The 27,883-nt window shown below is 39.8% G+C and overlaps 3 protein-coding genes across 6 annotated transcripts in view; 2 read left to right on the top strand and 1 right to left on the bottom strand.

The window, feature by feature from the left end:
- Positions 1 to 2: 2 nt before the first annotated feature.
- LOC139637580 (solute carrier family 35 member F2-like) lies at positions 3 to 5,864 on the bottom strand. Of its 2 annotated transcripts, none has more exons than XM_071506389.1 (9): positions 5,731 to 5,864; positions 4,891 to 4,996; positions 4,138 to 4,310; positions 3,421 to 3,548; positions 2,064 to 2,223; positions 1,294 to 1,450; positions 1,113 to 1,165; positions 840 to 994; positions 3 to 334 (listed from the first exon to the last, which is right to left on the bottom strand). In XM_071506389.1, exons 2-9 carry the CDS (start codon positions 4,977 to 4,979, stop codon positions 143 to 145), a joined length of 1,107 nt encoding a protein of 368 aa, XP_071362490.1. In that variant the 5' UTR covers positions 4,980 to 4,996; positions 5,731 to 5,864; the 3' UTR covers positions 3 to 142. The 2 variants fall into 2 exon arrangements, with proteins under 2 accessions (XP_071362490.1, XP_071362491.1); XM_071506390.1 differs by lacking the exon at positions 5,731 to 5,864 and adding an exon at positions 5,080 to 5,174.
- A 1,721-nt stretch (positions 5,865 to 7,585) lies between these two features.
- LOC139637530 (cullin-5-like) lies at positions 7,586 to 22,077 on the top strand. Of its 2 annotated transcripts, none has more exons than XM_071506310.1 (19): positions 7,586 to 7,710; positions 10,646 to 10,755; positions 10,856 to 10,955; positions 11,853 to 12,029; positions 12,139 to 12,280; positions 12,669 to 12,814; positions 13,649 to 13,729; positions 14,089 to 14,227; positions 15,492 to 15,622; positions 16,334 to 16,441; positions 16,543 to 16,607; positions 16,702 to 16,834; positions 17,324 to 17,455; positions 17,574 to 17,697; positions 18,532 to 18,707; positions 18,968 to 19,129; positions 19,261 to 19,379; positions 20,558 to 20,681; positions 20,905 to 22,077. In XM_071506310.1, exons 1-19 carry the CDS (start codon positions 7,687 to 7,689, stop codon positions 21,097 to 21,099), a joined length of 2,388 nt encoding a protein of 795 aa, XP_071362411.1. In that variant the 5' UTR covers positions 7,586 to 7,686; the 3' UTR covers positions 21,100 to 22,077. The 2 variants fall into 2 exon arrangements, with proteins under 2 accessions (XP_071362411.1, XP_071362412.1); XM_071506311.1 differs by having other exon boundaries at positions 7,587 to 7,710; positions 14,089 to 14,182.
- A 2,474-nt stretch (positions 22,078 to 24,551) lies between these two features.
- The window catches only part of LOC139637587 (calpain-5-like), a 61,919-nt gene continuing 58,587 nt past the window's right edge, over positions 24,552 to 27,883 (top strand). Inside the window, exons 1-2 of one of the 2 annotated variants that reach the window (XM_071506402.1) lie at positions 24,552 to 24,773; positions 26,701 to 26,901. The gene's annotated coding sequence lies outside the window, so the exon portion shown is untranslated. Of the gene's footprint in view, positions 24,774 to 24,796; positions 26,126 to 26,700; positions 26,902 to 27,883 lie in introns of those variants that run through there. The other variant, XM_071506401.1, reaches the window with a different exon arrangement.

Here is a 27,883-nt window from a genome sequence, read left to right as displayed (position 1 = left end):
GGTCTTTTCATGAACATCTGTAATAATGTAAAAGTTAAAACTGATCTTTGTCCATTGACCTACTGTGTAACGCACCAAATAATCTCTTCACCCAGACACGTCCGAGTGTTACAGTCTAACTGTCCTCTCAGTCTTCAGTCAGTCATAGTGCAGCAACGGCGGTGAGTGTCTCAGTTCTCTGAGCGTCTCTGTCCGCCGCCAGGAGACGGTCTGAAGAGCTCTCCGCGGGGTCAGCGGGGTCGTCCTCAGGTAACGCAGTGTACGTGGGGACGGTGTTGAACATGATGAAACCCACAGTGATGATGACGAAGGAGATGATGTACAGAGCTGAAAACTGGGGACGACACACGAGACAGAGACGGTATGAGAAATTCTGTTTCTGTGTGTGGCTCCACTTTACTGCATCAGTCCACTTTATCCTAATGGTGTTTTATAACGTTTCTGTATGAATGAACCTGCTACAGAAAAAACTCTGGGATCTACTATGCGGCTGGAATTCATTTCCTTCTCTAAACACATCCAGAAAGAAAAAAAACCTTTCTATACAAGTGTGATTTTATCTTGGTTCTTTTTCGCTCTATAGCTACTAATACATGACCTTATTTCAAAATATCAATTATATAAAATCCTACTGCTTATCATACAAAAACAAGTCTGTTCTCAGACAAAGATGGTATAAACTTGTCACATAAGAATGCTTTTTTTCCTCACTGGGACACGTTGCACAACAATAAAACAGGTTTCAAGCCGACAAAAATGTTCTGACGCCCATTAAACATGATAAGTACAACATTTCAGCACCAGCCGCCGGCACTGTGATGCTTTTTAATGACACTCACTGTGTAGTGGAAGAGGAAGAAGCCACAGAAGAGGCTGAAGAGGTCGGCGGTGAGCAGAGAGAGGTTGACCGCAGTGGCGCTGGTCATCTTCACGACCACAGGCATGAAGCTGTACAGTGCGTACATACACAGGGCGTAGACCGCGAACAGCATGGCTGCAGAGCACAATGAATGGACTTCAGTTACAGAGGGTGGAGTTTTTTTTCCAATCACTGATGCCTGAAAAGCAGGATCAGATTCTCTGACTTTGACAAGACGGGAAGTCTCACTTACAAATACGCAAGTCCCACTTTATTGCAGCCACTGCATGAGTTTCCAGCACAGCTCTGCAATGTCAAGCAACATGACGTTAGCGTGCTGAGGAAAACACTTAGAGGAAAACGCACTTGAACACATATAAACATTAGGCTTTGGTGTAAGTCCCTGAAGCAGCAGAACCTAAATAATAACTTACAGCTGTATGCCACTGATGAGAGTCCCAAAGAGTCCCATCATGCCCAGGAATTCCACTCGGCTCAAGTTCTTCACCGTGTACTCTTGGCACGTGTTGGATATGGCGTAGAGAACGGCACTGAGCAGGACCAAACCATCACCCAGCACGACATCCCTGGCTGCACAAACACAGAAGGGCAGTTCACTTTATTTATAAAATTATAAATCTGAAGCCAGAGGAAAAAACAAACAAACATGTGCTCTCACTGTTCACATCACTTGGAGTCAATATGGTTTCATTTGGATCTTGGACTGAGACGTGTGGATATACTTTAGGATTTGGTATGAAGGTATTTTTTGTGCAAAACTGTAAATTTGAGGTCACAGAGAAAAAAATCATTCATACTTGTAGGTTTTTTCACACACACATATCAAATAATGTGAAGTCATGGACTTGAATCGTCCGCTACGAGTCTCAAATGGCAAGTTCTGTGTGCTCTGACTTCTGCACCAAATATCTCTGAGAAATAAGAGAGAAAGAAAAGTGACTTGTGTCTACAGAGCGACTTCAAAGACAGAAAGAAGCCTCGCAATTTGCTTTGAGTGTTCAAGTGCTGCTCTTCATGAACATTTCCCTCAACCCCTGCAGATATTATGGTGAGTTTGTGAACATAATAACATCCTGTTTTATATTTTCATTGATTAAATATTGTGCAACAAGTCCCTTGGATCATATCTGACGTCAGGTTTCAGTACTTTACTGATATAAATGATAAAAAGAAGTGTCCTTACTGGACCCCTGGTCTCTTCCAGCCAGAATGTCGGCCCCTACCATGGCCCCCACCCCCAACAAACACACCACCACGGCCACAAAGTGCAGCAGCCTGTAGCGAGTCTTCAGGATGAACCAGGAAAGCAGCATCAGCACCGGGATCACAAAGCAGTCCAGCAGCTGAAACACACAGTGACAACAACACAAAGACAGACTGAGATCACACCGACTTCTTCTTTAGGAAGAAAACGTCATGTGTAACGGGACAGGACGAGCTGTGGAGGCGACATTCCCTATCAAGGATTATAAGACTTCACATACCAGATATTTTCAGCACCAAGGTGCTGACAGTGGATATTCACTTAAAAATAAGAAAATACTGAATCTTCATCCACACAATGAATCCCAGTTCTCATCATCAGAGCAGAGAGCTGCCACTGAATGAAGGCGGCCGTGAACTACTCTACTGCTGCTGCCACGACTGACAACATTCATCCATGCTGTTTACTGTGAGTACAGCTGTGTGTTCGCCAAACCTAAATCCTACTGCTGAGAAATCTGATGTTTTTTCTCTCTCATAAATAAAACACAACAGTTATACCTGCTTAGATTCTTCATTGCAGCTGCACAAATCACAGATTAAGAAACTCATTCGTTCACATTTTTGCTACAGTTGCTGCATTGAAAGTGGCGATTATTTTCAAAACAGGTCGACAATCGTGAAAAATTGCCAAAACGCTCCCAAAACCAAAAGTGATGTCAACAAATTTCTTTTTTGTTTTGTTGTACAAACGTACAAAACACAATTGATTTCAGTTTACTATCATTACAGACTAAGAAAAACTGAAAATAATTACAAAATAATGAAACCTCAACCTTCTCAAAAAATAACAATTGTGAACATAGTTGCTGATTAATTTGATGTCTATTCACTTATCAATGTATTCACTAATTGTTTCAGCTCTAGATCAGAAAGCTACTGATTTAAATCAAGGTTATGCATCGTGACATATTTCACTCAGGCAAAGTACTGGTGCGTCTGCTTCTTTAGTTTGTTTTTATATTTCTCAAAGTACTGAAAAAAACTGTTTTAACATCAGTACCAAAACTCACACTGTACAGAGACTGATATCAAAACAATATCAACAATTTCTGACAAACTTATCCATAAAGTCAAAACTCTGAGGTTTAATGAAATAATGATAGGAGAGAAATATTTCTACAAACACTGGAAATCACATGTCAATGCACTGAACATTAGTTTATTACTTTAACTTTGGTTGAGTATATTTCTGTGATAACACGATAAATAGTCATGATGCTGATCTCAACTCTACACCACACGACAAGTCCAGCAGCACGACAGTTGCCTCTCACCTGGATGCTGGTCAGGGTGGTGAACTGGTAGGCCTTCACAACTGCATAGTTTGCCTCCACATCTGCCAGACCCATCACCAAATACTTCCACCACTTTGTTTTTAAAATCTGTAGGATGTTTCTTTCACCTGCAGAAACAGATCAGGTGTACGTCAGAGTAGGATTGGGAATGGAGAAGGAAACATTTCCATTTTGGTTTTTCCTATAAAAAAAGCTCTGATCGCCCAAACAGTGACACGGATGGAGCTTTTCCTGGTGAACAGGAGATGAGTACTCCACTGTGGTGAGCACTCTGATACTCTAAAGCCTTTAAACTTTTTATTACTAAATAAGAAATAAGCCAGAATCATCCTGACTGGTCAAAATCTTGTAAATAACAATCGTCTTTTACAGGATTTGGACACAAGGTGGAGCTGGTGTTACTATGTGATAGAAAACTAGGGGCAATTTTAATATTCATGGGTTTAAATTGTGCTTTTTTTCCAATATAAATACGTCAACTGAAAGAATAGAAGAGTGCTAATGCTAATGTGTTTTACCAGAGGATGCATGTTTTGTTAAGTAGCTTTGTCTTCTAAGCTCATGTGGAATGAAAGAAATAAAATTTATTTAATTTACTTTAAAACCAATAAACGTGACAAACAGTTCTACGTGGATCTTGCCCAGATTCTTCCTGTGATTACTGAAAATGATTTAATATCAATTAGACATCCTGACCTTTGCGTGTGAGGAGGATGGTCGTATAGACGAGCAGCAGCAGGGCGTAGTTGAGGAAACTCTGCAGCATGGGCGTCTCCACCCCGGCCTTGGCCAGGTACTCGCAGCTCACTGCTGTCCCACAGATCAGCAGGGACAAGACCTGGCCCATGACCACAGTCTTCACCAGATGCCTGGAGAGTGGGGGGGGGGGGGGGGGGGGGGGGGGGGGTAATGCAAAATTTCACTGCTTGAGAGTCGGCTTACATTTAATAAATATCCTTGTGTGGAAAGACTCAACCCTAGTGTGTTAAAATGCTCACAGCCTTAAAACTGTTGTTTAATGTGAGCACGTCTCTAATTCTAAAGATTGTAAATGGACAAATCACAGAGATGCCTGTTAACATTGAGGTTGTTTAAACATCTATGACTTCTGCTCAAAGAAGGACAGAGAAGAACCACTGGTCAGTGATGGGCAGATGAAGCCTTATGAAGCTCTGGGCTTCCTTTCTATTTGTGCAGAAGAAATAAGAAATAAAAATCTCTGTCCCACAAAGTGAACCAGCACCATACGCCTTGATGCTGAAGCAGCTAAATGGAACGTGACCATTATTCATCTTATCATTTCTACCTGTGTTTTTCTTACAGAGACACATTAACAACTCATCTGTGATAACTTTACTGACAGTCACTAACAATTCAGTGGCTTAAAGCTATAATTGGTTGACAAAAGCAAATACTGACATAATTTATAGGAGTAGTATTGGCGCTCACCATGTGAAGACATCCCTCAAGTTGTAACTGTAAAAACCACAGTTAACCCGACATTTCCCACACACTCTCTCCTCTACCTGTGCTTCCATCTCTCTGGGACCTAAACCTAGAGAGACAGAAAGAAAGAAATGTAAAATCAAAACCTCAGAAAAAAAAAAAAAATCAAGAATGAGTGTCTTTTACACTTACTGTCTTCATCAGACTACCCAAGCAGAACAGGTACCAAATCTCCACAGGAATGTCATGTGCCTCATTAATCTCCTAACATGATTCTCATTCAAATTATGGCGCACAATAAACCTGATGGTTTCCTGTGTATGAGGACAACAGTGACAAATATGACAACTATGACTCAAAACTTCAGAATCCAAGAGCCTACTTTTTCGTTTTAGTCTAAAAACACACCTATAAAGTGGTGAGTCAAACGAATTGGCTCGGTTTTGCGGTAAATTCGGCATAGGCTACAGCACTGCACTTTAATTTTTATCTCATTAACAGAATTATTTGCATTAGAGGCGCAGGCGCTTTAAAGGTGAATAGGGAAGCATTATGGTAATGTCTAGCTATTATAAACAAAACGTTTTTATATCAGATGTATCCCGAACGTAAACGTAGCTCTCAATGACTCGTAATATGAGTTAAATTTTGTTAAAACATTAATGAATTACCGGCAACAACAACAGCCATTTTAAACTTACTTTTTTTTACAATGCAGTTTGGTGTTAGCGCGAGTGACAGCGTCATTCAATGGGCTTCCCAAAACCACCAATCGCTAAATAAATCCTAATATAAGTAAAAGCTCAATATCAATAAACAAAAAAACAATCTACGTGTACATACTTTTTCTTCTTCAGTCATGACAGATGTGGGGAAATTCTCCAGACGTGATTCATTTTCATGTTTGTGAAGATAACACCAAACTGCGGTCCATGAGGCGCCACTTCCCACCCCGAGGAGATCAATCTAACTTCGCGCCACCTCGCACCGCCTCCTGCGCTCTGATTGGTCGAAAAAAAGCTCCATGACGTCTGCACCGCGCAGTCAAACTTGGTCTGATGCTGATGCGAGTAAAAGGGGAATTACATTTACCCATGTTGTTTAGTCCGCTTTGTGTTGCTTTATACTCCACTAAACTTTAGAGGTAAATAGAAAACTTTTTACTTCACTGTATTTATACAACATTAAGTGTTAATTATACTGATTTATATTATATATTATACAGTGGCACTTAAGTAAAGGTACTAATAAACACTCCAATACAAACAAGATTCCTGTATCAAAATGTTATATAAGTAAAAAAATATGTTAGGATAAATTGAAATTGAAATTCTAACTTATAAGAGACACAAAACATAGTTTGTTTGTTTGTTGGTTTGTTTGTTGGTTTGTTTGTTGGTTTGTTTGTTTGTTGGTTTGTATACCTGAGCCCTGAGCATCCTAGTTCGACTCGTTTACTGCCTACTTTACTCCTCTTTCCTCTCTCCCCACATTTTCTGTCTCTCTTCATTTCCACTGTCAAATAAAGGCAGAAAAAAATAACTTTATATAGCTACTATATAGAGTATCTATATAGTAGCTATATAAAGTATATATGGATAAAAAAATGCTGAACACGTAATGAAGTAGTTGAGCTGCAATATTAAAAAGCTACTTTCATGTTAATTCATCAGTCATAACGATGCAATGATATCATTATTATTATTAAACTCTGAAATGCACTATTCAGAATAATGTGTACTTGAATACTTGTACTCGAATAAGTGTGTAATGCATGACTTGCAGTACTTTTAAAACGTGATAGCGCTGTTATCGCTTGTTCTACTTGGGTAAAGCAGCTTGTTTCCAGCAAATATGTCCCGAAACCTTTATTAAATCTTCAAGTAGTTTCTAATTTCTCCAAACATTTTTCACTTCCGTCATGATTTTTCTCTGCTATTTACCAAGATTGCATTTGTTATCCTTGTATGAAGGTTGAATCCCTCTTGTTTGTGTGAGAAAGTATTTGACCAAGAATGATAACAAACATCACACTGATTGCATGACACAATAACTGTCCTTGAAGCTGTGCAAATATTGCTTTCTTACCTCCAGTTTTACTCCCAGTCAGCTATATAGGGTACAGTTTGCCCGTCACTCTCTCTGTAACCTTTACCAGATAGCGCTGAAAGTGGACTAAAGGTCATTCAAAGATAGACTATGAGGTTAGGAGCTGAAATAGCTATAGTTGTACCAAATGTGGTAATGGCCCAGTAGTAGTTTCCACCACAGCTGGAATAGAAAATTGCAACTTTTGGCCCAATTCTCAAAAGCTTTGTTCAGATCCTTTCTTTGCGGCACATTTACTCTGCAGCTAATAATAAAAAAAAAAATAGCATCACACTTTTTTTTTTTGTAAAAAAAATGTGAATTAAAAAACATCAAATATCAAATTTAAAATATTTATCAAATCTAGAACCAGTGTGATATGAAGATACAGAAATACAGACAAGATGGGAGGAAGATTTTAGAATAAGTTTGACTGATCAGCAAACGGAGAAGATGTTGAAAATGTCATCAATGGGTCTCGGGGTGTTTTTTTATTATATAATCACGAATATTGTGTAATTTCAAGGTGACAATAAAAATATCAAATGTAATTTAATTTATTTTAATTGAAACCAACGCTTCTATCATTTATTTACGATGACGTTTTCTTTAAACATAACTCAGATCCTTAGTCACTGATGTGATAAGGCTCATCTTCACCCGTCGTCGGTAGTTCTCGCGAGATTTTACGAGAGGATAAGTTGAGGGAACATGGCGACGTCTAATTTGCTGAAGGTAAGACCCACTTCAATTCAATTATTTGTTTTTAACGCTAGCCGGAGTGCTTGTCACTTTTGTATTGTAACCTCTGCGTTTACCTCTAATCTTAACCAACAGCACACCGTACTTGTGCGCGGCTGTGCTGTCAGTTTTGACTTCAGCAGGGAGCAGTTAAGTTATATCTGGCTAACATTAGCTAAGTGCATATCAGTGATTTTAGCTAAGTAGAATAGCTACAACATAGCTAAATGCGAAGGAAAGAGGCAGACACGGGGGAGTCGGAGAGACAACTGGGCTGACAACGGGTGGGAGACATATCGTTAGCTTAAACTGCGCTAAAATATAACTACAGTCTATGTATGCGCTAGCTACAGATCTCATATCATCTGTCAGTCAGTGGCTCTGGAGGCTGTAGCTGACCAGCCCCTTGAAAGACATGCTATAGGCTGCCAGAAACAACTGGCGTAGTATTTTTTTGTGCTTTCAATGAACCTTAATCCTCTGCTGCTATTTCAGTAGCAGAGGCGCAGGAGAGGTGACACACCAGCACATTACAGCTGTGTGCCGGTTATAGAAAATGACACTGCAGTCAAAACACCGGTCTTTCGCAGGGAGAAATAGCAGCTGTGCATGCTGGGCAGGCAGTAATGCCAAAACATGCATGCTGTCTCTTTCATTGTAACAACATGAGGCCAATTGCAGATATCCAGTCCCTTTCATGCTCCTCTGCTTAATGCTCAGAACTGGTGGAACATGAATTAGCAGTTCAGTCCCATTTAATTACAATGTTTAGTCCATTTTCCATTTCATGCTTTGCATCAAAACTTTTGTTTAACTTCCTGATAAACATGACCCTGTAATAACAATTATAGGTATCTCAAACACTAGCAGTATAATAGTGCTCATTAAAAAAATCAAGGCAGCAACATCTATGGTATTGGCATCCAGCCACAAATGAAACAGGTCACTGTTTCCTGCAAGTAGAGAAACATCAATTACATGTCAAATCCTGCAAAGCAACGTAAACATACATTTGTAAATAGGAGTATTGTTTTTTTCCGAATCACTTTTACATTAACAGAAGATGCTATAACTTGGTTAGCACTCTGAGCTCATGGTAAAATGGTAAAATGACATCTGCCCTCGGATACAACCCTAGAACGAGTGTTAAAAATATATCTTATTCTTAAAACAAATAAAAAAACAACTACATTTTGACCCCTGGTTGAGACCAGTCGCATATTTACACCACAGTCTGCTGAACGTTATCCACACCCTAAACCCTGAAATTCAGCAAATATAGAGTGCATTAAAACGGGAACTGCACGTTGCCCATAAAGGTCATAAAAGCAGCAGTCTGTGAAAATAGTTGCACAATGTATTCTTCTGTGGTTCTGGAAGGGGGTCTGAAAAATGATGATGATGGCATAAAGACATTTGTTGTGTCTCAATTCCATGGTACGAACCAGCTGTATATAGTATGTTACTGAATATACTATATATTGTTTTTGCTGTTTTCGCTACCTACTCTATACTTTTATACAAATTTGTGCCTTCAGACATGAATCATACTGCAACTTAAGTAAAATATTCTGCCTTTCTAAGTTATTTTTTATTTCCTATGCTGCCATTCACTTTTTGTTTTATGTTTTTACAGCTATTTGCAGCTCCATTGCCTTTGCTCATTGTATTGTAAGAGAATGGTGTGCATCAGTGGCACACACAGAAATATAGTTATTTTTTTAGTTTGCACACTGTTGTTTTGTGTGTGCTGAATCTTTCTTTGTTTGTGATCACACTACCTTCTCAAACCTGCTTGGAATTAACGTGTCATATTAAATTGTTTGGATTATATTATTGGAAATGTAGGATCCATGGTTTTTTGGAGATTGACCCACACAGATGACACAAAGTCAGGATATGTCAGTTTCTGCTGCATCATTTTAGGCGTCTTCTGCCTCTTGTGTGTCCCTTTTTTTTTTTGGAAGTGTAACACTGAATTACTGGAGGACTCTTTTAAGCTTCTTTAATTTAATAAAATGTCACCTTTTAAATTTAGTTAGCTTTTTATTGCAGTGTGCAGCTGCAACTAACAGCTATTTGCATCACCAGTTTGTCTGACTGTTATTTTCTCAATTCATTTATTAGTCTTTTTGTTGATAAAATGTAGTATAATGTTCTACCACTACACATATACTGTTCTCTTAGGCCACTTGGTAAAATTTAAATCTAATGTACATAGAAATCATGACAAATAACCAAGGTAGAGTTGCAACAGTTAGTTGATTAATTGATAATGATTTATTGAAGGAGAGTAATTGGCAGCAGTTTGTCTTATGTTATAGTAAATTAAATATCTTTTGGTTAAACAAAACAAGAGATTTGTTTACTCCCAGTTGAGCTCTACAAAATTATGATGACCATTTTTCACAGTTTTCTGACGTTTTATAGACTAAATTATTGATATAGACTTTAAACAGTAGAGTCATTAAGCCTAAACCAAGGTCAGAAGAGTAATGAACACGTTAATCTGCCGGTCAGTTTAAATCCTGTGCACAGAAGCTCAGATAACCACTGGTCTACACTGTGAGAGTCTGCCACAGAGAATTACTTTATTTTGGCATTCTCAATACAAAAAGCTGTTTAGAAGTTTTTGTGACTTTTGTTGTTTTGTTTCTTTGTGATTATGTTTTTTAAATGACACCCACTGTTCAGGTAAATAACCCAAGAGGTTGTCCAAGAAAATGAAAGCTTTTCAGATTTTTAAAAGGAGTTTGGAACATGTGTAACTTTGTGCAGGACTGATATAATTGTGTAATGTTAAATTGTAATTACAATAATATTTTGTTTTGTGTTGTCAGTGTTTCACATGTTTGATCAAGTCTTACCTCTTGTAAAGGTCATCAGAGGTTTGAATCATGCAGTTCACTTTCCCCCTGTGTGTCTCCAGAACAAAGGCTCCCTTCAGTTTGAGGATAAATGGGACCTGATGCGTCCCATCGTACTGAAGCTCCTGCGGCAGGAGTCCGTCACCAAACAACAGTGGTTTGACCTGTTCTCGTAAGTTCACCTGTTCTCTAATGCGTCTGCTCTCAGCATTGGCGCTGATACCCAGCGAAACAGGGACAGGTAATATCGTGTGTCCTCTTTGTTTCTGCAGAGACGTCCATGCTGTATGCCTGTGGGATGACAAAGGTCCCGCTAAGATCCACCAGGCCCTCAAAGAGGACATCCTAGATTTCATCAAACAAGCACAAGCAGTAAGACTGGGACCATAGTTTTTGTCCCAGCATCTGTGAAATGATGCTGTTTCTTGTCTAAAATACATTTTTGTGTCCTCTCATTTCCCCATGAGTCAATTTCATTTACATACTATTAGTGTTTTAATTAGCACTTAGACAGATTAACTCCAGCATGCACTTATACTGTTCAGTGTCATCACTGAAGATCTCCCAACAGTCCCCAGAAAAGATGAAGTTATGATGAGTTGGTTCTTACAAAGCCTTTACTGAGAAAATACAATTCTGGTCTGGTTTGCGTTCTGGTCTATTGAGGCTGCTGTTGGTGGAGAAAATAACTTCTTTGTTGTTTCTATGATGCATTTCTACAGAGTTCCTCAGGGGTCATGTGGTAGGAAAAAAATGATGTGGAAATCTGTGTAAATGAATTAAAAAATGCAGTGAACAAATACTGCATTACATTAAAACCTGCTTTTATACTGAATTTTATACTGAATACTAGATGCATATTCCAGGGGACTCCCTTTAAAAAAATCCCTAAATTGTGCACTCAGTTTACTAATCTGTTTGAGTGTCTTACCATTTCTCAACCTTTGATTGTTAAAAATATAACTGTGCAATTTCAACTCAAAAAAAGATCTCATATTAAATCTTAGATTATGAAACCAAAACTTAATATGTATTGTTGACCTTTTTTTCCCCTAAATCTTCTTTCATACATTTATGTAAATGGCACTAGAAAAGATGGAGCTCTTCTTTAACACTCTGTTTTTACAAAGCAAACAAGGAACTGATTTTGTTGCTTGTTTACCACTGATGCTTTTTAAAGCTCACAATCAAATTGTTCTTCTTGCTTGATATGTGTTACATTCTGCAGATGGTAATCAACCCTGTCCTGTGTTTCTCACTCTTTCTAAGCGGGTGTTGAGTCACCAGGATGACACAGCCCTGCTGAAGGCCTACATAGTGGAGTGGAGGAAGTTCTTCACACAGTGCGACATCTTGCCCAAGCCTTTCTGCCAGCTGGAGATTACTCTGATGGGCAAGCAAGGAAGCAACAAGAAGTCCAACGTGGAGGACAGCATCGTCCGCAAGGTGAGGAGGAGCCGGAGCAGGAGGGGGCAAAGACTCAAAGAACACCTGAAATCTTACTGTGAGTAAAACAACATTCTCTTATCTCTGCTTGTCTGTCGTCTCTGTGCAGCTGATGCTGGACACATGGAACGAGTCCATCTTCTCCAACATTAAAAACAGACTACAGGACAGCGCCATGAAGCTCGTCCACGCTGAGAGGCTGGGAGAGGCCTTTGACTCTCAGCTGGTCATCGGAGTGCGGGAGTCCTACGGTGAGAAACAGTAACACCTTGTTGTTTCAAGAGAGTCACAATAAATTCATCTTCTTCCTCTATAATTTGAAACATAACACACTGCTTTCTCCACTCTTTTCTTCTGTGTAAGGAAGATTAATTATATTGTAGACTATTGTGTGTACAATAATTGGAGATCATTCAAAAAAATAACTATATGTTAACTGTTCTACAGCTTTGTTAATTAATCAAAATGACATTTAAAATGTTTTCAGATAGTTGACTTTTGACATGAAACTCATCATGTAAAGAATGATCACTGCAGAGGCAGGTAGCCCTAACTAGTCCACAGTACTTTTTCCTGATCCAGACACTGTTGACCTCTCCATATCTGTCTGTGATTGCACTGTTTGTTTTCTCTGAGCAGTGAACCTGTGCTCCAACCCTGACGACAAGCTGCAGATCTACAGGGACAACTTTGAGAAGGCGTACATGGATTCTACGGAGAGGTTTTACAGAACACAGGCACCGGCCTACCTCCAGCAAAATGGGGTCCAAAACTACATGAAATATGTGAGTATGAGTCATAGATGTATTGAGAGGCCATGAAAACATATTGTCTCAATTATAGTCTTACTGTGAGTGATGGGATCTTAGATAGAAACACTGTTTTCTGCCTGATGATTAAATATGTGTCTGACACTGCTGATTAACATTCTTTTCTATCCAATCTCTGTTGAAAAATGGGTAAAGCAATGAGATGATGATGAGACATAAATATGTTTTTATAATGATTATCTGCAGGTGGTTAGTAGATAATATAAAATGGTTTCCTCTGCTCCGTGTTTAAACCATTTTGTAATCCCTGCACTCTCATACATTCAGGTTTCCAGCTCGCTCTCTGCTCAAGCTGAAAGAAAGGCATCCTCAGTTCACTAAAGTTAACCGCTGTCCCACAGTTACATCTTACAACATGAAGCAGAAACTTGAGACTCACTGTTTTGATAATCTTGGCAATATTTTTTACTCAAATGAAGCTCATGTATCAAGTCTGTTCAAACACAGCGTGGATCAAAATCTTTAGTTTCTGTCGAGAAACAGCCACAGTTCGGTCAAAGCTTTAATACTGTGTGTGTATGAAGTTGTGCAGTTGTTAGTCTGTGAAGATAAGCATCTTTTTGTACAGTAAAACCATTAAAAAGAATATTTTTAGATGAGATTATTAACCCTCCTGTGGGATATCATCAGTTTTATTTATGATGTTCTGTCTTAAGATTTTCATTTTTCACAACAGAGAAAAAAAACTTTTCAGCTTTTTATCAGAGAGTTTGTTGAGGATTTCACGTGAAATAAATGTGTGTAAATGTAATAAATATTGTAAATGTGCACGGTATGTATTTTCACCAGGCTGATTCAAAGCTGAGGGAAGAAGAGAAACGTGCACTTCGATACCTGGAGACGAGACGCGACTGTAACTCTGTACAAGCAGTGAGTATTACATTTCAGTATGGCATCTTATTTTGAAAACAAGTCTACTTTTGATCCATTAAAAAACACAAAAAACATTGACTTCTTCAGCCTTTACATTTTTATTTGCTTTTTTCAGTGTTATCTTTTAAGCTTGGGGCGCCACATACAATTAAATATAGATATTTGTCCTATTTTACACCAGTGTAGATCTACTCATATTTCTCCTCTTCTCTTCTCATGTCACTCTCAAGAAAAAAAGTGAATTTCCCAAAATATTGAGCTATTTAAAAAACTGATGTCTACTTTTATTATAATACTGCACATACTGTGTCTCTCATCCATTTCTCTTTAATTGTTCCCTCTGTTTATCTTCCTAGTTAATGGAATGTTGCGTCAATGCGCTGGTAACATCGTTCAAGGAGACCATCCTAGCCGAGTGTCCAGGCATGATCAAACGAAATGAGACAGAGAGTGAGTACGGCAGGACTGCTCCCACCAAAGGCTCAGCCAGCTCAGGTTTGCACCAGGAAATAGCCCTGACCAAACCTTCCCGTCCAGTATCTCGTAGAGCATTCATGTGTGTTTAAACAACGTGTGATCATACACTGAGGACAGTCAGGGTGTATCCATGCCTGAGCCAACCTGCTCTGCTCACCCCTCAGAAATTGGGCAAAGTGAGAAGATTTTAAAGCACCTCCCCAGGGGGGCACAGGAAAGCTGAAGGGGGGCACAGAGAGAGAGAGAGAGAGAGAGACGAGACAGAGATGCTGCATGAAGTGAAAGAGACAGGAGCGTGCTGGTGTTTTAAAAATAACTTGAAGTTAGTTGTTGTAGTTTGGCTGCACAGGCTGTTCAGGTTCCCTAAAACTCTATTACTGCAGTGTACGTTAAAAATCATACTCCTCCTCTGTAACACACACACGAGATACACAAACCTTTAGATTCACTGTGACTTACTCTTCCTGAGGACATTAGTATCTCAATTACAGGCAGGTTGGAGAGGTACTGTTGTCTCAGTTTAGACTGCAGGGCAACCACAGTGCAGCGATAATTAGACAGAGAGGGGTTCTAGAGGCCACAGGCTAGAAAATGACTTAACTGCGATAAACAAATTGAGGTTTTAGTGTCTTAACTCTGAGGAAGTGTTTTAATTTTCTATGAAACATCTCTGTCCTCTCTATCTCCCAGCTGAACAAACAATCAGGTACATAGATAAGTAGACATCAGTGAATTTTCCCTCACACACACACACAGCCTGTGTGTGAGGAAATGAGGAAGTTGTTCAAAGAGGAAACACACTTAATAGGAACAATAGAAACTGTTGCTGTTTTTTTGCAGATAAAAACTATGTGTTTAGAAGGAACCAGACCGAAAGTAGGTAGGGGGGGGTTCCTCTTACAGTTTGATTAAACAAATGGACATAGAGCAGCCACAGTAATGCATTTTAAAGTAGCCCATCCTCTGCTAGTTTTATAATGCAGCTGCCAAATAAAAACTGAGTATTTAAATTCTGCTTTCACTTGTATTTCTACACTGTGAAACAAGCCTGGAAACACCAGTACTGAATTATCTGTGTAGGGCTTCAACTAATGGTTATTCTTATCATTTAATGTCTATGAATGTATTTTTATTGAATCAGTGGAATATAAAAAACTGAACAAAACAAGAAACATTAATTTCAGAGGACTCACCAGTCTGATCAGTATCATTCAGTTTTAGTCCACCAGGTGTTGTCTCTTTAGTGTCTGTGTACCTGTTCATCATCTGTCCTCCTCCACAGAGTTGCACCTGATGTTCTCCCTGATGGACAAAGTGCCCAGCGGCATTGAGCCCATGCTGAAGGACCTGGAGGAGCACATCATGAGTGCTGGCCTGGCTGATATGGTGGCTTCAGCAGAGACAATCACCTCTGTGAGTGAAACACACACACACTGATGAGGTTGGGACATTAACAACTGTTGAATCTTGATGTTAAAGGATGATCCCAGTTTATTTAGACTTGGTGTTATTCTCAGGGTTTTGGTCTTTTTCTGTATCTGCTGTGACAAGATTGTTCTCAACAAAGTAATGACTGACATCTGGGATCACGGTGACATTACAACAATAAAGTGCAGCAGGGGAAGAAACACGAGCAGGCAGATGATCAGACAGGCTGTAAACAAGCCGACTGTTCAGACAGATGGTCCAACCTTTTTGTCAGATGCTCCCCCAGCATTTAGCTCAAGTTTAGCCATTTATTTAAAATGTTTATCCATTACTTTTTGCAATTTCAAATGTGAATATTTCACTAATCACTTTCCGTAGGTGAACCTGCGGAAGGTTCATTACCGTTTCACTTTCTTTATTTTGACCAGGTTTATCATTTAAAATGGGCTGATAAATGGACCGCAATTATACAGTGCTTATTCATTTAGGCTGCCAAACAGGTTTGTCTCCCATTCACCGAGTCACCCAAAAAGGGACATGAGGGCTTGTTTTAATCTGGTATTGGAGTAGTAAAATTGTATTATTAATACTTAATACATTAATCCACCGTGTCCAGTGAAGCATTGCCTGCTATATATATATATATATATATATATACTTTTCTACTTTACTTACTATACTTTTTCTTTGTTGCAGGACTCAGAGAAATATGTGGAACAGCTGCTCACCTTGTTTAACCGCTTCAGCCGCCTGGTGAAAGAGGCCTTTCAGGACGACCCACGCTTTCTGACAGCCAGAGACAAAGTGAGCTCAACTTTTACCACATGGTCCATCAACAGCGTGGTGTGATTGTAGGATGCACCCGTCAGAATATGTTATGAACTATTTTTCAAACCTCTTTACAGGCGTACAAAGCTGTTGTGAATGATGCCACTATATTCAAGTTAGAGCTTCCTATGAAACAGAAAGGGTAAGAGAATGCTACCTGTGTGAGATTCAGCTTTTGATTTGAATGGTAAAGGAAATCATGTCTGACTACACTCTTTTTGCTCTGCTGTTTACAGGGTAGGTCTGAAAACTCAACCAGAGTCTAAATGTCCAGAGCTGCTGGCCAACTACTGTGACATGCTCTTGAGGAAGACCCCACTGAGCAAGAAGCTCACTTCTGAAGAGATTGAGGCCAAACTCAAGGAAGTGGTATGTCAGAGGGAGCTCTATTCATTTGCCCTCGTATGCAGATTATCAGACTCAATTAGGATTTCAGTTTTATCAGAATTTATTTTAAAAAAGTTATCAGACATCTGTCTTTGTACCAGAAACAGATCAGTTTTCACTGTGTGTGCTGCACTTGGCACCAAAATATCCAACATACCAGCGAGGTCAGAAAGATACCGAGCTCTCACAATGCTGCCAGATCTGGTTGTAGCACAGCCATAAAAAAGGACCCTTAACAAAAACATGTGAAGACCAGGCTGCCCGGCAACTGAAAACACGTCTCCACTCTTTACAGCACAAAAACTTTATCATCAAAACATCATTTGATTGAAAGAAGTGTGTTTGAGGCAAATGGCAGACACGGACTGATCATAAATGTTTATTATTATTATTGTATTGTCAGTACAATCCAAATTAAATTGGTTCCTTAAATAATTTTTTTTCAGTAAACATCTGTGTGCTCTTTTACAGCTGTTGGTGCTGAAGTACGTCCAGAACAAAGACGTGTTCATGCGCTACCACAAAGCCCACCTGACCCGCCGGCTCATCCTGGACATCTCAGCGGACAGCGAGATAGAGGAGAACATGGTGGAGTGGCTCAGGGTAGGGACTGAGAGGATGGATGTGTGTGAAGGCACAGAGGGAGGGAGTGTGTGTGTCGTACCGACATTTACTGTTTTTCATCACCAGCTGTTTATTGTTGCGTCATTTATGCTAACAGGAAGTAGGAATGCCAGCTGACTATGTCAACAAGCTGGCCAGGATGTTTCAGGACATCAAGGTGTCAGAGGACCTGAACCAGTCTTTCAAAGAAATGCATAAACACAACAAGCTGGCTTTACCAGGTAAGAGGCACAACTGTAGACAGGCAGTGATTAGTGTGAGTGCATCTCACTCACACAAGCCTAAATGTTTATCAAAATTATCTTTGATTAATTCAGAGTAACTGAACTCTAAATAATCTATTTGATCAAATGACTAATCAGTTCATTCATCTTATTGGTTAAAGGCGTAGTTTGATTGTTTTTGGAGAAATACAAACAGTTGTTTTTTTTTTTTTTTGCTCTTTGTTTTTCATGCAGATTGAACAAGGGAGCTAAAATATGATAGTATATGAAAGTATTTTTTAAAATTAATTTTTGGACTAAAGCTGAAAAAATGAGTCAGAATAATTGAGTCAATTAACAATTAATCATCAGTAGTTTTGATGATCGATTATTTAAGTCATTTATCAAATATTTTATAATTCAACTTCTCAAATATGATATGTTTTTCTGTTTTACGCAGTAAACTAAATATCAAAAAAAATAATTGATCTTTGTCAGTTTATTTTAATACATAGAAATAATTGTTAGTTGCAGTCCTACTTTGGACAGAGCCAGGCTAACTGTTTTCAGTCTTTATACTAAGCTAAGCTAATGGCTGCTGGTTCCAGATTCATATTTAGTGTACAGATGTAAGAGCTTTATCTAATTCCCAGCAAGAAAGCAAACAAGCAATTGTTTATTCACAAAATGCTGAACTGTTCCTGTAATTCAGCACACCTTGCAGCTCCAGTAATGACAAAAGAACTTTAATGAAGGTCTTAAATCCTTGTAATAATCATAACCTGTGTCCACCTGTATACTTTTGTAGACATTTATTCAGTTACTAAGATGTCCCTATGTGTTCTCCTGCAGCCGACTCTGTCAACATAAAGATCCTGAATGCTGGAGCTTGGTCCAGGAGCAGCGAGAAAGTTTTCGTCTCTCTTCCTACAGAGCTGGAGGATTTAATACCAGAGGTAGAAGACTTCTATAAGAAGAACCACAGCGGCAGGAAGCTTCACTGGCATCACCTCATGTCCAACGGCATTGTGAGTGCAACACATCTGTGCAGAGAAAACACACACACATGCTGTACATATCTGAAAGAACTGTACAGTTTTGGACCTCATGTGTAGAGATCTGCTTAGAAGTAGCCTCATCTGCCTTTTGGCAAATCACATTATGTAATATTAAAACATGACAACACAGCCATGCAGATACATGTACTCGAAGGGAAAGACGAACAGGTTTTCATTACATGCTGTGTCTGTGGACTAAGGACTAAATATGATGACCCTCATTTCCCCAGATAACCTTTAAGAATGAGGTGGGTCAGTACGATCTGGAGGTGACCACCTTTCAGCTGGCTGTGCTGTTTGCCTGGAACCAGAGGCCCAGGGAGAGGATCAGCTTTGAAAACCTGAAGCTTGCCACTGAGCTGCCGGATGCAGAGCTGCGACGCACTCTCTGGGTAAAGGAAGACACACATTTGTGAACCACAGATTTAGAACTCTGAAATGCTGTTCGTTTTACATTTTGTAGTGGAGGTTGTTTGTTATTGAAGTGACTGTTCTGCCATCATGTTCTTCTCCATCCTCCCAGTCTCTGGTGGCGTTTCCCAAACTGAAGCGGCAGGTGTTGCTGTACGACCCAGTGGTGTCTTCACCCAAAGACTTTGCCGAAGGAACACTATTTTACGTCAACCAGGAGTTTTCTCTCATGTAAGGAACATTACATTCAACTCAGTATGTTCTTCACAGATTTGTCTAGTGAGCTTTTTGGATTTTGTCATGAGTTTAAAGGTTTTTCAAATCAGGAATTTGTAACCAAAGAGATGGTAACTATGCCATCAGCTTCTATATCATCATGTGTCTTAACTAAAATTTTATTTTCCCTATATCCTCGTTTAAATGTTGAGTACAATCAGTTTAATCACAGGGAATGAAATATCCAAACACTGAGCGCTGCTTACACTTTGTTTGTTTCCTCCGATGTCAGATTGACAGTCATTAGTTTAATTAGTGTTAAAAGAATGAAACTTTCCTTCTACACTTTGTGTAGAGTCAACAGTGTGAGGACAGTTGCAGTAAAAAATACCAGTGTGCTTAATCCAAGTGTGGTATTAAAAGAGAGATTATGTGCAGCGTAAATTAAAAAAAAAACACGTCAGCAACATTAAACTAACTCCACACTCATGATGCGCAGAGAAGCACTGAGCTGGTTTGTTTGGGGCTGTTGAACTGATTCGCTGTATGTGACACATAAGCAGGTTTCAGTCTTCAGGTGTCGCCTATTGATACTTTTCCTTTATTTGTTTTATGTGTTGAACTCGGTGAACCTTTTGTTTCATAAAATTTGCAAAATGCAAACTTTGAGTTGCATGAGACCATTTCCTCTGCCGTTGGTTTTTACAAGTTGAGCTAATCGAAACAAATGACATACTTACAGCCCACGTAACACAATTCTGGACTTGCAAATCTAGCTGCAGTGCTTGCACATCGCTTTTGTGCAACAAACTTAAATCACATCAGTATTTGCTGTGAACACCCTTCGTCTTTAAACCACCAGTTCTCTTAAGTATAACTGCACAGTTTTTCAGGTACTTAGCAGCTAGGTTGTTCCAAGCATCTTGGAGAAGTTGCCACAGTTTCTTCTGTCTTAATGTCATCTGTCTCTTTATATAATCCCAGACTGACTGTATGATGCTGAGACCAGGCCTCTGTGGGGGCCAGATCACAAGTTGCAGGACATGTTTATTTTTTTTTGTGATGGATACTTGTGCTATAAATATGGAGGAAGCACAGTCTCCAGTCCACAGTTTCCCATACCTTTATGCTCTAGTTTAAAAACTGTACTTTAACACACAGCATTGATTTGTGTTTTCTATTTAACTTTACAGAAAAAACTCAAAGGTTCAGAAAAGGGGGAAGATTAACCTGATTGGTCGGCTGCAGCTCACCACGGAGCGAATGAGAGAGGAGGAGAACGAGGGCATCGTCCAGCTCAGGATACTAAGAACACAGGTAAGAAAATGAACTCGCAGCATGCAGGAGAAGATACTGCTGGTCCCTCCTCAGTTATGTAACACCACCTGCTGTGAACAAATGTTCTCATCTTCCATTTCCCATCATGGACTTTGACCAGACATCTGTAGCTCTGTTCGTATAAAATCACAAGCTACAATGTAATTCATCTGTTTTACAAGGCATTTTCTGACCCACACCTCTCTTTGTTTCCCATGTCCAGGAGGCCATAATCCAGATCATGAAGATGAGGAAGCGCATCAACAACGCCCAGCTGCAGACGGAGCTGGTAGAGATCCTAAAGAACATGTTTTTACCACAGAAGAAGATGATCAAGGAGCAGATCGAGTGGCTGATAGATCACAAGTACATAAAGCGGGATGAGACCGATATAAACACCTTCATCTACATGGCATAGCACAACACATTAGGATGACTTGTGTTGACTTTGGTTTCAGTGGATCAGGCCTGATGGACACTAGAGTACTTCCAGGCTCCCCGTCCTTTATTTAAAAAAAAAAAAATCGAAACTTGTGCAGGGAGGCATGAATTTAAGACTGAGATCTGTCCAAAAAAAGTGGAACTTCCTGCCTTAAAGTTGTACAAAGAAAAAGAGAAGAATGCTGAAGTTGGAGTAGGAGTCTGCACCAAGTGGTTGTAACTGTTTTTAGTTGGAGGGAGTTTCCTTTGCTGTCCAGATGAGGCTGTTAATTGTTCATGGTCTGTTTTTGATGCCATGGTGTGTCATCTGGGCAGCTACTACAACACTCCTGCTGTATGCTTGTGCAAGTCTAACGGCATGCTGACAGGAAAAAGATGAGGAACTTTGGATCCCAAAATATCTGCAGTCCACTTTTAACCCACGTCAAACCCAGACCGCCTGAACCTTGAACAAAACACGGCCCTCTTCACTCAAAGGCGACGCTGCTTTAATCCAGTGAGTTGGTGTATGGCGGGGGCTCCTGATGCTGTCGTGACTCTCTGCAGTCATAGTTAAAGTGATCAAGCACTTAATCCGGACATTCAGACAAGCACTTCACAGTTTGCAGGACTGAACCAGACAGCAACATAGAGCCAACTCTGAACCACGTCACGCCTCTGTCCCTGGGTAAAAAAAAAAAAAAAAAGGACAAGGTGGGAAAAAGATTAGCATATTGCTATAATACAGAGTCCATTTCCCTCCACCAAACGTACCCAAGGACAGAGGTGGTGATGGAGTTAAAATGGGAGCTCAGCTCAAGATTGCGAAAGCCCTTTTTTCCTGCAGGAAGCCTGGGAGAAGAGGCTGAGGTCAGTATTACACATGGTAAATACTACAATACAAAACTATCAGAAAGTGTACCATGAGATGTGAATAATGAAATGATTAAATAAACAGCACCTTATTATAAAACAACACTGGCTTGTCATTCATCCTACTGCAGGCAAACAATTATTCATATCTTATTATTATTCATATCTTGCTGAGAGTTAGAGGAGAAGACACACATCACTTTCACATGTGTTTGGTAATTAAGAGTTAGCTTAGCTTAGCATAAACACTTGAAACAGAGGGAAACAGCTAGCCTACCTCAGAAATTGACATTTTAATGTTCTGGTTTTTGTACAGATAAAACTTTGTTGAGTCTCCGCTGGTTATTTAGCAACTAATCAGATCCAGGAAATGATCCAAAATTTTGATGGCATAAGGGCCCAGAGAAGACTCCATTATTAGTTCAAAGGTAAAAAGTACAGTGTAAGTGCAATATAAGTCTAAAAACAGGAGATGTGATGGGACACTGAGAAGACAGGATCTGTTTGGCTGCAAAGGGAGATCTTGCTAAAGGAATAACAACCAGTGCAAAAGATGACAAATCACAGCGATGAAGCAGAAAAAACATTAACATGAACGTGAGCTAACATGGTGGAGTTTATAAGCTCAGCCACCCTGCAGAGAAACTTTGTTTTGGTTGTTGTTGTCAGGTTTTGTATTCCAGAGAAAAGGCTTCAGAAGAAGAAAGTCTGAACAGAGAGGAGGCTTGGGTTCGGCTGTTATTCGTACAGAAATATTGACCCGATGGTAAATTGTCTGTTTTTCATGCCTTTAATCTCATTCCCTTTTTCTAAGTGATTTTTCAATGTCCACACAAGTTCATATGATACCCGGGACTTCAGCTAATCAAAACAAGACATGCTGTCCCACACTGTAAGTTCCTGAACAACAACCAGTGCAGTAAAAAAAAAAATGTATGTTACAATATAATCTCATCATGTATCACTGTCCACATTCTCATTCATTGTCTGTTCATGAGCAGCCCAGAGGAGGAGTTATAGTTGTTGACAAATACATGAATAAACACTTATATCCACTTGTAACTACATTACAGTGTGTTACAAACATTTGAGGTTGAGGTGAACAGTAACCACATCAGCCGTCACCCTCGGATACTAGGAGGATTCCTCTGTGCAGATTTCTGTGAGGGTCTTTAACTGTAACATACAGTGTGTGTAAAGCTGCCAGTTCAGAAGGGCTCAAAAAGGAGCATTTCTTCATTTCAAAGCTCAGTTAAATTATATTAAAAAAGCAGGTGCATGTCCACAGTGACTTGTTCTACCAAGAGTTTCAAGGCTTCGCTCTCAGTCAGACCTTTTATCATGGGGTTCACATTGGCATGTTACTCTCACATACATATTCCACTTCATGGAGCCAGGAGCAGTATAAAACAGCAGTGGTTGACCAATAGATGGTGCCAGAGCAACACTACACAGTGCAATGCTGCTTTGACATAATAATGCAATAACCAAGAAGCAAGTTTAAATAAACAGGCTGCCTCTACATGAATGTATTTCTCTGTCTCTCTGTTCTTCTAAGGTTCATTTCAGCTTATTTACCTCAAACTGTGCCTGTTGGTCAAGAGTTTAAACTACTCTATATTTTCCATGTCTGTGTGGGAAGAGCTTTTGACTGAACTGTCCATGATTATCAGAAACATCTAAAATTAGCTCCATCTTGACCAAACACAACATTAAAGAAGCCATAGATGTGAATGTGAGCATGAATGGTTGTTTGTGTCTGTATATCACCCCTGTGATACTGTCCAGTGTCAGCTGGGATTGGCTTCAGCCCCCCAAGACCCTCAAGTGATAAGTGGTACAGCTGATGGATGGATGTTTTTTGCAGGCAGAGGACAATCTTAAGGGATAAGGCCAAAGGCCATAACTGTCTAAAAACACAAGTCACAAGTATATAGTTAAATTTCTTTCTAAGAAAAAGCTGGGCACTGTGGTTTTTAGTAAACACTATGAGTAAATTGTGCATTTAGTGGGGGCTATATTCAGCAGCAGATAAATACACATTTGGTGCCTTTGTGATTATGGTAGGAGGATGATGCACGACTGACTGAAAATAAATGAAACCAATTCTTTGCTGGTTTTGGTCTTTTCTGGGGATTTGTTGACAATAAAAAATAAAAAAAATCACTAGACTTATTATTTGGTTAGGGCTGTATACTATGTGCCCTAAATGCATAATGGTATCTTAGGCTAATGCCGCAATACACCATCAAATTATATGAATATTCTCATGCAGCATTTGTCTAGAAAGTGTTTCTTGCCCAGAATCCAAAAGCTCCCTGTCAATATTGTTTTTGCTGATATTTGCCTAATTTCATTTCTCAAACATAACTAACATAACTATAGAATAAAACTTCCTATGTTCATTTTTCAGTTATATGTTCTCAGGTGTTGACGCGACTGTAATTAGCGGGCAGTTTTTCTAAATTACAGCACATTGCATTCTCTTATTATTCTTGTTATTTGTGACAAAGGGGATTACAACAGGCCTGTTAGTTTAGCGCATGCGCAGTCTGCCGCACCCCCCTCACCCCCACCCCCCTCCTAGTGAGGACCACTTTCACGCATTGGCATAAGAAAGACAACACTTCCTGTTCGTACCTTCAAAATAATATTGGGGAGTTGACAGATTGGGCTGCATTTTCTTTAATTGGGCAGGTTTAATTAGGACATAATTAGAGCATAATCCCTGGAGGTTTTCAAACTGGAAATGTGGCGCGGGAGACTTGACCTGGGCAGGTGTTTTGAATCGGCAGGCAGGTAAGGTTAGCAACTGATTGCCGTAATTTGTGTAAAAAATCAAGAGTCATAACTTACTCAAATTTGAGCACACAAACATGATACACATATTTTTATATTCAGCGTGATTTACTTTTCCCGATGATTTCACTATATCCAGTGTACATCGCAAACAAACCCGCTTAGAAATGGTAAAAAAAAAAGACGCCGCTTAGAACTACGGAATTTGCCTGAGAATCATCACGTTTTTTAGGTTTCCTTCTATATCAAAGTAATTTCTTGCTAGTTGTCAGCAAATCCAATGATACACAACAAACAGGACCTGCTAATAGTGAATTCGGCGCACTTTATTTACCAAAATGTGAATAAATTTAGGCTAAAAGTGAAGTCAACGGCTGCTGCTTCTGCATGTAAATGAAGACGCTTAGCGTTGTTTGGCCACTAGCGGGCGACGCTAGCAGCTAACAGTTGCCTACATTAGCATCAGGTCTGAGCTGCGTTTCTGGACACTTTGCAAAGTTAAGTCCAGTATTCACTCTCTGTTTAGCGCTGTTGTGTCCTGTGTATGTTTCCCTGAAGCATAGTTTCCCTCCCGTTAAAATTATGCTCACCCTGGTTGAGGTTAGGTTGAGGCAATGGTGGATGTAATTAAGTACATGAGTACTGTACTTGAGGTACTTTAACTCTACTTGAATATTTTAATTTCATGGAAGATATTGTACTTTTTACTCTACTGCATTTTTCCTCACCAGTTAAAATGTTCATACAAACATACACTCTGTGGGCACTTTATTAGGAACACCTGTGCACCTGCTTATTCATGCAATTGTGCAATCAGCCAATCATGTGTAAGCACTGCAGTGCATACAATCCAGCAGATGCAAGTAAGGCTCTTCAGTTAATGTCCACACCAAATGGAGAATGGAAAAAAAAGTGACTGAAACATGAAGCTGCAGTGGAACTGGAAAAACACAGCCTGGTCTGATGAACCTGGATTTCTGCAGAGGGAAATCTGACATCAGCAGCCTGCACCGCGTCAACAGTCCAGTTTGGTGGTGGTGATTTCATGGTGTGGCCACACTGTGGGTCCCTTAATACCAATCAGCCATCAATGCTGAATGCTGCAGCCTATCTGAGTATTGTCGCTGACCATGTATGCTCATCCCTTTATGATCTCCTAAAAATGTATGATCTCCTGTTGGCAACTTCCTGCATGATAATGCACCATGTCACAAAGCAAAAGCCGGCTCAGACTCGTCTCATGAACATGACGGTGACTTCATTGAACTTGAGTGGCCTCCCTGGTCACCACATCTGGATCCTGTAGAATAATACTCAAATACCAAACACTTCATGGTTCCAGTTGCTCAAAGGTGGGGAGCTTAGATTATACTGAATAATTTAAAGGTTTACCTTCTAGTTAGACAAAACAAAACATTTGAATGTTGCCTTGGGCTCTTCTGCACTGAGTACTTTTACTTTTAACTTTTACTTAAAGTACATTTTCTTGATTATACGTCGTTTATCACTTAGTTTTACTTTATTTTCAATGCAGGACTTCTGTCTGTAATGAAGTAGCTTTTCTTTTTTTACACTCTGGTAATAGCACTTTTTCTTTAAAAGATCTGGATACCTCCTCCATGAAGGTTAAGGTCTGGTGAAGACGGCTGTCTGGGGTTAGGGACGTGGTTTGTGACAAATTTAGATCCAAGACAATGAGCTGAGAGAAGCTGTAAAGCTAAAGGGAACCACAGGCTCTGGTGATAATTATAAACCTCATCTTTCCTTGGTACTGGATCGTTCCTGATTATTTATCTAATTATTATCTGCAAGCGATTACAAAAATATCGTCTATAGCCGGTCTAAATATGTCTGCAGAAAATATTCATAGAAAAATACATACGCCAATATTACATTTCTGAAATAAATAGTTTTATTTTGAAATCAGGAAGACAGCGCATCCGCCCCCCCCCCTCCCCCGCCGGCTCCTGGCTGAGGAGAGGAGAGGAGAGAGGAGCTCCGCCAGCGGACCAGGGAGAGCGTGGTGAGGACTCCCAGCTGCCCCAGGAGAGTGAGAGCCGGACCGGCTGGACCCCCGGAGGAGGACCCGAGAGGGAACCACGTTGCCACGGGAGAGGCCTCAGTTCAGGTAACCGTGCCGTGAAACCGGTTCATACTGCTTCTCCCGGGCAGGTGCTTTTTTATTTTTTTATTTATTTATTTTTTTTGAAGGGCTGCCGGAGATGGAGAGCCATATGAGACGGCTTGTTAAATCTCAGCAGATCCGAGATCCTATTACTTACTTACAGCAGTCGTTTGATTTATATGGCCTCTGTGGCCGGGGTTGCTGAGCTGATAGCGGGCGGTGAGGGCGGGGGTTGAGGGAAGATATTTATCGGAACACCGTATTGTACCGGTGAGACGTGGTCTGTCTTTACTTTGCGCATAAATAGCGGCATATATGGGATCTCAGAGCCGCTGTTCCCGCTTTACTGGCTCTGTATGCTCAGCAAAATACATGGACGTAAATTGGTTATAGCAAAGGTGGGGCTTTTATTTATTGAATTTCAGAATATAATCTTGTTTTCATAATTTTAGTGCAAGCAAAAATAAAGTCAAGGATGTCATAAAAAAAAAATAACATGAGAGGAGCCTTCAGGAGAAGTGATATCTTCAAGCCTATAGTTTTGTAACAAAACAAAAATGTTGCACTGATGAAACTATCAATCATCAATAGTGGTTCCCATTGGAAGGCTAAAGGTTTTCTGAGTTTTGGTGTCAGCTGATCTCAGTCAGGGACTTTCTTGCAGTGTATCTTTATGGCTGTGATTCTGTGGAGTCTGTTTTCCACTGCATGGGGAGTCATAAATTAATGATTTCACAAGTGTATTGTTCTGCAGAGCACCGAGAGGGGAATAAATGCACGATAATGGTCTATGCCCATGTGGAAGCCCCAGTTTAGGCTACTTGCCTGGAATTACAGTCCTGAAAGTGGAGTCTTTAGAGTCCTAGCTTCTTATAGGGGGATTCCCTGGAGTCTAAAATATCTCCACATTGTCAAAGAACTTGGGAGAATGGCTGTTTTAAATTACATTAATAACAGACCTCCAAATATACAATGTAGAATGGTA

The sequence above is a fragment of the Trachinotus anak genome, unplaced genomic scaffold, assembly GCF_046630095.1.
Source record: "Trachinotus anak isolate AG129_WGS33_773 ecotype Australia unplaced genomic scaffold, CSIRO_AGI_Tana_v1 ptg000020l, whole genome shotgun sequence".
In the NCBI taxonomy this organism is placed as follows: Eukaryota; Metazoa; Chordata; class Actinopteri; order Carangiformes; family Carangidae; genus Trachinotus; species Trachinotus anak.
The sequence above is the reverse complement of the archived record's forward strand: the minus strand, read 5'-3'. Positions and strand labels throughout refer to the sequence as shown.